The sequence below is a fragment of the Otolemur garnettii genome, unplaced genomic scaffold (genome assembly GCF_000181295.1).
Source record: "Otolemur garnettii isolate 467f Iridium unplaced genomic scaffold, OtoGar3 scaffold00018, whole genome shotgun sequence".
NCBI classification, from domain to species: domain Eukaryota; kingdom Metazoa; phylum Chordata; class Mammalia; order Primates; family Galagidae; genus Otolemur; species Otolemur garnettii.
Genome location: NW_003852413.1, coordinates 25,847,541 through 25,856,260, shown reverse-complemented (window position 1 = coordinate 25,856,260; position 8,720 = coordinate 25,847,541). Strand labels below are relative to the sequence as shown.

At 42.4% G+C, this 8,720-nt stretch overlaps 1 protein-coding gene across 1 annotated transcript in view; it reads right to left on the bottom strand.

The window, feature by feature from the left end:
- KPNB1 (karyopherin subunit beta 1) overlaps window positions 1-8,720 on the bottom strand; it is a 37,123-nt gene that overhangs the window by 4,682 nt on the left and 23,721 nt on the right. Inside the window, exons 15-21 of the mRNA XM_003786443.2 lie at window positions 7,165-7,309; window positions 5,653-5,735; window positions 4,737-4,844; window positions 2,308-2,451; window positions 2,085-2,190; window positions 1,315-1,429; window positions 196-357 (exon numbers count right to left, since the gene is read on the bottom strand). Of these exons, the coding sequence (XP_003786491.1) occupies window positions 196-357; window positions 1,315-1,429; window positions 2,085-2,190; window positions 2,308-2,451; window positions 4,737-4,844; window positions 5,653-5,735; window positions 7,165-7,309 (863 nt within the window). The remainder of the gene's footprint in view (window positions 1-195; window positions 358-1,314; window positions 1,430-2,084; window positions 2,191-2,307; window positions 2,452-4,736; window positions 4,845-5,652; window positions 5,736-7,164; window positions 7,310-8,720) is intronic.

The window sequence follows — 8,720 nt, the reverse complement described above, 5'->3', positions numbered from 1 at the left end:
AAAAAAAAAAAAAAGAGAAGACTGAGGTTGCCCGATACTTCTAGTACTATAAGGCTGAGAACTAAGGGCCTGATTCAGAAGCACCTATGAGAAAGAGTATAAATGAAATACCAGAAGGCAGCCCTTGCCAGAACGGCATAAACAAAATGCAATGTACTCCCAAGTAACCAGAAGACAGTGGAGACAAGCTCTTACCAAGCTTGGTTCTTCAGTTTCCTCAGTTCTTTTGTTGCCCATGTAGCAAGGGTTTTTGCCTTGTTAGTCTTTGATCTCCGTCCTTCAGTTAACAATTCATGGATCATTGGCCTAGCTTCTACTAATTTCAGTACATCCTTCCCAAATGCTGTACATAAGTCCCTGTGTAAAATAAACACATTTGAGAATGAGCTCCTTCCCCCAAACTAGAATGTCTTAAGCCTTCCAAACAAGGGCTAAGCTAGCTATGTGTTTTCTTAGCGAATTTTAGAGATAATTAAGTCTAACACCTGCTCTTAACAGGTCCTAAACAGGCCTAAAATTAAGTCTGAAGAGGTAGAATGACTTACCCAAGGTTAAATAGCCAATTCATGGCAAAAATCACAACTAAAATCCATATCCTGGAGCTCATGACTAATGTCCTTTTATCCAAATAATACCTCAGAAAACTTCAGTAGAAGATGCTAAAGAAACAATTTGTTAACCAATACCAGAGTTTAATGGGGTGAAATTATAGAGACCTAGAGGGTCTCAAATTCATAAGCACTCAAAATAGGACAATACAGGCTACACAAAGAAACTTTCTCTGGGCCAAAGAAGTGGATTGTTACCATTCTTGATACTCTCAAAATTCTTAACTACAGGCTCGGTGCCCATAGCCACATGCACCAAGGCTGCCAAATTCAAATCTGGCCTGGGCCAGCTAAACAATCGTAACAAAAAAATAGCCAGGCATTGTGGCAGGCACCTGTAGTCCCAGCTACTTGACGGGACTGAGGCAAAAGAATTGCTTAAGCCCAAGAGTTTGAGCTGTGATGCCACTGCACTATACCAAGGGGGACATAGTGAGACTCTGTCTCAAAAAATAAATAAATAAAAATTTCTTTACTACATGCCCTCTCATTTTTTTCTTGTTTTTGAGACAAAGTCTCAAAAGTGCCCTTGGTAGAGTGCTATAGCATCTGAGCTCACAATAACCTCAAACTCTTGGGCTCAAGCAATTCTTTTGCCTCACCCTCCTGAGTAGCTGGGACTATAGGCACCGCCACAATGCCCGGCTATATTGTCATTTTCCAGAAGTTCTTTCTACCCAGTTTTAAGAAGGAGGGTACTACTTACCCTATTAGTCCAGCAGCACAAGCTACTACTCCATCTGTATGATCTTCATCTCCAGCAATGTGGTCAATGAAAGACAGAATAAATTCTACTCGGGGTTGTACCAGCATCACATCCGCTATAAGAGAGAAGGTTTTATGACATAGTTCCACATTTGGCAGGACTACACCTCTCCAAAATCTCCAACTACTCTACCCTTATCAACAAGGGTCAAGCTGAACAACCAGTTGAATACAATTGTATTAAATTATTCTTCCTCAGATTTAAAATGTCCTTCAAGTCAACAGAAGAGACAAGTATTTCTCTTCCTACAAGCAGATATAACATAGAAGGAACAAATGGAACTACTTAAGTCAGTGATGTCAAAGGGATAAAGCCCAAGTATTTCCCCAATCAGTAAGAGAAACATCAGGTAACAGGGGAATTCTGATTCCCCAATTCAACATTGAACAACTGCCACTCATGATTAGTATAGAAACCAACAAGGCTTTCTGCTGATATTCCAATAGCCCTGCTGTATCCTATCCCTTTGCAATACTCAAGAAATGTGAGACAAAGAAGCAGAGGAAGGGGGAGCAGAAATAATAAAGTTAAAGCCTGCCCCAAGTCACTCTTCATTTATTCTTCTTCATCTCAGCAATAGTGCACTGCTCCTCCTTCTTCCTTCCTTTAAGCAACAGTGCTAGTTCATAAACAATCTATAGGATACAACAGCCCATCTGGCTAAGTGCCCACTGGCTAACAGACTAAGGAAACTGGGTTGTATACTCAACGGTGTACGTTCTCTTGATCCCCCTTCAATCCCTGGACGATTCCGGTATAGGCTTCCAAGCAGCCTTCCCTTAGCTCATTCAGATAATCCACCATGTCATAGTCTGACTGTAAGAGACAAAGAACAGAACTTCCATCATACTGATCACTTTTAGTTATATATTTTGGCAATAGTCTTTCTCCCAATTAGACTTGGACTTAATACCAAGATGACTTTAAGCTTACCTTGTCCACCTGGGCTTGGGAGGCCTGCTGGAGAGTATTCAATACAACCTCTAAGTATTTTTTAAACTCTCCACCAATAGCAAGGGCAATATCACCAAACACTGACAGAATCTGTGGCTTCACAGACCTGTGCACATTCTCATTCTGACAAGGAATAAAAGGAAAAGTAAATTAATAAAAGTAAAAATTTGGCCCAAACACTTAAGATATTTTCTTTTTTGAGAAGTCTCACTGTATTGCCCCCCAGTAGAGTGCTGTGAAATAGCTCACAACAATCTTACACTCTTGGGCTCAAGGGATTCTCTTGCCTCAGCCTCTCGAGTAGCTGGGACTATAGGCACCCACCACAATGCCTGGCTATTTTTAGAGATGGGGCCTCACTTTAGCTCAGGCTGGTCTTGAACTCTTCAGAGCTGAGGTGATCTGCCTGCCTTGGTCTCCCAGAGTGCTAAAATTAAAGGCATGAGCCACCATCCTCAGCCTTATCGAACTTTCATTTAGGTTTGGTGCCCGCACCACAGTGGTTACAGAGCCAGCCACATGCACCAAGGCTGGCAGGTTCAAACCCAGCCTGGGCCAGCTGAACAATGACAACTGCAACAACAACAACAACAAAATGGCTGGGCATTGTGGCGGACGCCTGTATGCTCAGCGACATGGGAGAGGCTGAGGCAGGAGAATCACTTAGGTCCAGGAGTTTGAGGTTGCTGTGAGCTGTGATGCCACAGCATTCTCCTGAGGGTGACAAAGTGAGACTGTCTCGGGGAAAAACAAAAATAAACTTTCATTTATAAGAAACAACTACTAATTTTAATTTTGCTTGCGCTCTTGCTTGACTAGAGTGCAATGAGATGGTCACAGCTCTCCCCAGCCTCAAAATCCTAGGCTCAAGCAATCCTCCCACCTCAGACTCCAAACAGTAGAGCAGGCCACTGAACCCTAATTTTGTTTTTTTGGAATGTTTTTGGCCAGGGCTGGGTTTGAACCCGACACCTCCAGCATATGGGGCCAGCACCCTACTCCTTTGAGCCACAGGCGCCACCCTGAACCCTCATTTTTTTATTTTTTTTATTTTTGAGATGAGAGTCTCACTATGTCACCCTCAGTAGAATGCTGTGGTGTCACAGCTCACAGCAACCTCAAACTCTTGGGCTGAAGTGATTCTCTTACCTCAGCCTCCCAAGAAGTTGGGACTACAGGTGCCTGCCACAACACCCAGCTATCTTTTGGTTGTAGTTGTCATTGCTGTTTGGCAGGCCCAGACTGGGTTTGAACCCATCAGTTCTGGTGTATATGGCTGGCACCCTAAGCCACTGAGATACAGGCACCGACCCTGAACGCTAATTTTTTAAAAATGTTTATTTACAATGTGTTATGGGACCTAATCCCATTGTAAGTCAAGGATCATAATGTATTTACTTTTCCTTTGCATTTTCCTTAAAAAAAAAAAGCACGCAACCCTTTAATTAACTTACAATCATTTGTGAAAATGAACAATTCGGGGTAGGGGTGAGGGATGGGAGAAGGGAAGAGGAGAGAGGCGGACGTGGGGGGGGGCGGGTCATGGTGTGTGACACATCTTTTGGGGGTGGGACACAATTCTAAGAGGGACTTTACCTAACAAATGCAATCAATGTAACCTGGTTCTTTGTACCTTTAATGAATCCCCAACAATAAAAAATAAAATAAAATAAAAAAGAAAGAAAATGAACAATTCCCTTCTTCATAAGTGAACAAACACTGTTCTGAGAACTTACGGCTCACCATAATGGATCTTAATGTCTAACTATCTTTCCAACCAACTGCTGATTTCTCTTTTTTTGGGAAAGAGAGTCATATTCTGTCACCCTGGGTAGACCTCACAGCAAACTCAAACTTTGGACTCAAATCTTGCCTCAAGAGTCCCAAGTAGTTGGGACTATAGGCACCCACCACAATGCCCAGGTAGTTTTTCTATTTTTAGTAGAAATGGGGTCTCATTCTTGCTCAGGCTGGTCTTGAACTCCTTAGCTTAAGTAATCCACTGCCTCGGTGTCCCAGAGAGCTAGGATCACAGGTGTGAGTCACCATACCCAGCCTGATAATTTCTTCAAAGACCAGTTAATTAGATTGTATAAAGACACTAACCCGGCTCGGCGCCTATAGCTCAACCAGCTAAGGTGCCAGCCACGTACACCTAAGGTGGCGGGTTCAAATCCCCAGCCCGGACCCGCCAAAACAACAATGACGGCTGCAACCAAAAAATAGCCGGGCGTTGTGGCGGGCACCTGTGGCCCCTGCTACTTGGGAGGCGGAGGCAGGAGACTCGCTTGAGCCCAGGAGTTGGAGGTTGCTGTGAGCTGTAATGCCACGGCACTCTACCCAGAGGGACAGCTTGAGGCTCTGTCTCAAAAGAAAAAAAAAAAAAAAAAAAAAAAAAAGACACTCACCCCCAAGTTCTCTAGCAGTAGCTGCATCACCTCATCACAGAAAGGTATGATGTTGGATTGCAGGGCACGGCATAAGTCTCCTACTAAGCCCACAGCTGCCAAACAAACCTGGCAAGAATTAAAGAAATAAGCTCCTAAACAGGAAAAAGGTGCCTGTGAGAGTAAGGCATTAATTATTTTACCTAGCTGTTGGGACTTTATTATTTGAACCAAGAGTCAAAGGAAACTCACCTTCTCTCTGTTGAGATTTTTTTTCATCCTTGGAAGAGTGCTGTGGTGTCACAGTTCACAGCAACCCCAAACTCTTGAGCTAAAACGATCCTCCTTCCTCAGACTCCTAAGTACCTGGGACTACAGGCACCTACCACAACACCTATTTTGTAGAGACGGGTGTGTGTGTGTGTGTGTGTGTGTTGTCTCGCACTCCTGAGCTCAGGTGATCTATCCGCCTAGGCCTCCCAAAGTGTTAGGTTTATATGTGTGAGCCACTGTACCTGGCCAAGATTAATTTATTAACAACCAATATGGCAGGAAGACTATCTGAGATATCATTAAGGACATAGAAAACAACATTCAACCAGGATAGTGATGGCAGAAGTGAGCAGTTAAAAAAAACAAAACAAAACAAAAAACCTTGATCTTCAGGGTGTTGATACCTTAACTTTATAGCTGCCCTTGCATTGACAGTGTCTAGGCAAACAGCCATCCTGTCATCCTTTTTCTGGTGCATCTAACTAACATCTTTTTTACATGGATCATTTCTAATTCAGATGCTCAGACAATGAATAACTTAGCTCAACTTGCAAGACAATGCATAGGGAAAAACTACTAGATTATAGGAACCAGATTTTGTCTGTACTACAGTGACTAACAGGTAACATGAGAATATAAACATACTCTAAAAAACATATCCTACCTGGTACTCAGCATAGTTTTTCAATCCAATGCCCAGGAAGGGTTTAAAGGCCTCCATGTACTTGAGGAATTCACCACCCAACACTGTAATGAAACAAACTATTAGATAATAACACCACCACAGGATAACAGAGGTGAGCAAAAAATAATCGATCCTAGCCCTCTCAAAATGTATTCACTCAGTAGGCTAGGTGGGGTGTAAATTAATGATCCTATCATGAAGTCATTAAGGCTGTCTTACATAAACCAAATTTATTGCTGCTGGAAAGGCCTCTTACACTATAGAGACAATGTAAACACTCCAAAGAACAGGGTTTTACCCTGGCTGAAACAACAGCCCTCAAGGAATGGGAAGGTTAATTTTGAATTCACAGAGTCAGCAATATAGCCTCTTTTTCACCCCCTCATCTGATTATAACATGTCCTTTCTGTGGGCCAGCTTCAAAACAGGGTCCTTAGGCAATCCCATCCAGGGCTTAACAAGCCATAGCCAGGAAAAGCAACACTGGGTTTCAGATCCAAATCAGTCACTCTTGGAGCCAAAATTAACTTCCTTGCCCTTTCAGAGTGGTCACTCGTTGCCAGACCAGTTGGACCTAGGCTATTTATGCCAAAAATAGGTCTATAAGTCCTCAGGAGAGTGGTTGTTAGGCGAATGGCCTTAGTAATCTATTCACAGGTCACCCCCTGAAGAATTCCCTCAAAGAGTCTTTTTTTTTTTTTTCCTGAGACAGAGTCTCAAGCTATCCCCCTGGGTAGAGTGCCATGGCATCACAGCTCACAGCAACCTCCAACTCCTGGGGGCTCAAGCGAGTCTCCTGCCTCAGCCTCCCAAGTAGCTGGCACCACCGGTGCCCGCCACAACACCCGGCTACTTTTTGGTTGCAGCCGTCATTGTTGTTTTGGCGGGCCCGGGCTGGATTCGAACCTGTCACCTTAGGTGTATGTGGCTGGCACCTTAGCCATTTGAGCCATAGGTGCCAAGCCTCAAAGAGTCTTAAGTCAGAGTCTTGCTTAGGGTTTCCTCAAAGCAATTCTGCATAAACATGTAACAATCAGAAAACCAATTAGATCTAAGAACTCACTTGATGTTTTATTCTATCCCATACTAGGCACCAGGATGTGTCAACCTGAGTCCAAAGCATTATAACCCAAACCAGGATATACCAGGTGCCACAAAAGAAAAATTTCCTTCCTCTATCCTTGATAGGAGAAAAGCCTCAATAAAGCAAGCTGATTTTCAGGATTAAGAAGGAACTCAACGAACAAGGTGAGATATGTAGTAACAGTTTCTCCCTCTTAACAATATTACCAATCTCAGTTACAAACTGGGTCCTCATTTACTTCAAGGAGAATGACAAGGCAGTTATACAAATTTACATTTACAGAAGTTTAATCTAACTTTGAACTGACATGTGTCCAGTAAAAGGACTACTTTTTGTAGTCAAAAATTCTTTAAGGCTATTGAAAACACCTGCATTTTAAAGATGTTCCCTGATTCCTGCTTACTGACCTTCCACCAGTGTGCTGACTGCCATCAGGGCATCTTCTTGCACTCCCCCAGACCCAGCTGTGCTTTGGAACATCCTTAACAAGGAGGCCATGACCACATCAGAGATTTGTAAAGCATCTTGATGTTGCACTTTCCGAAGAACATTCTGTGAAATAAACAAGAGTTTAAGATTAGTTAATTCCAAACATTCCACTCAGAACATTCCCCACCTTTTCTTTTTAAATCAATTAAATACCTTGGGTTTTTTTTTTTTTTTTGCCATTGTAAAGGTTAAACGCACTTCTTATACCCCAAAACTTTGACAGTACAAATCATCTGCAATAAACTTTCACTTTAATACCCTTCTGCTTCTCAACTCAGAATGGGAGATGACTGTCTACCTTGCAGAAAGTCCTGCCCTCTGCATTTTATTTATGTTTTACTGTCTGACAAAATAGTCTGTAGATAGACTCCATATCCCAGTCTTAACTTAACATGACAGTTAAATTAATTCACCTTTAAAGAAAGTCAAGTCATTTTATTTTATTTTTTGAGACAGTCTCACTGTTACCCTGGGTATAAAGCCATGTCATCATTGTGCTTTAAAGCAACCTCAAACTCCTGGGCTCAAGACATGTTCCCTTAGCCTCCCAAGCAGCTGGGACTACTAGTGCCTGTCCACAATGCTCAACAAGGAAAAGTCTTTTTTGTTTGTTTGAGGACAAGTCATTTTAGAGCTCTTACCCATGAAACAAAAAAAGCAAACCTTCCTAAATCCTAATCCATTTATACATTATGGATATGGCTCAAGACTATGGCTCTAGAAATAGTCTTGACAAAATAAAGCCATCTTGACTCCTCTTAATATATATTCACCCAACTTTCTCCTCCCTTAGTTGTTTGCTTCAATTAATGTCACTGAATCATTTCTGTATTTTATCTGACAAACAAAGACCTCCTAATAGTAGTCATGTTTTAAATAAAGTTTGGGGGTTGGGAGCAGTGGTTCACACCTATAATCCTACCATTCTGGAAGGCCAAGCCAGGAGGATCCCTTGAGCTCAGGAGTTCAAGACCAGCCTGATCAAGAGAGAGACCCTGTCTCTACCAAAAATAGAAAAATTAGCCAAGCAGAGGGACATGTCCTTGTAGTCCCACCTACTCAAGAGGCCGAGGCAGAAAGATCACTTAAACCCAGGAGTTTGACATTGCTATGAACTAGGCTAACACATGGCATTATAGCCTAGATAAGAGTGAAACTCTGCCTAAAAAAACAAAACAAAAAAAATTTTGAGGTAAAAGACAAGGGTACAATGACCTAATAATATTGCTGAATACTAAAATCCAATACTTTCAGTTTCAGACATGAAATTCCAGGGTATTCCTGCTGTAAAGAAATAGCTCCTCAGCTACTTCATGTGTGAAAAAGTGACATTTTGGGTGGTGCCTATAGCTCAAGCGGCTAAGATGCCAGCCACATAACACCAGAGCTGGCAGGTTCAAATCTAATCTGGGCCTGCCACGTGTGGCAGGCGCCTATAGTCCCAACCAGGCAAGAGAATCTCTTTTTTTTTTTT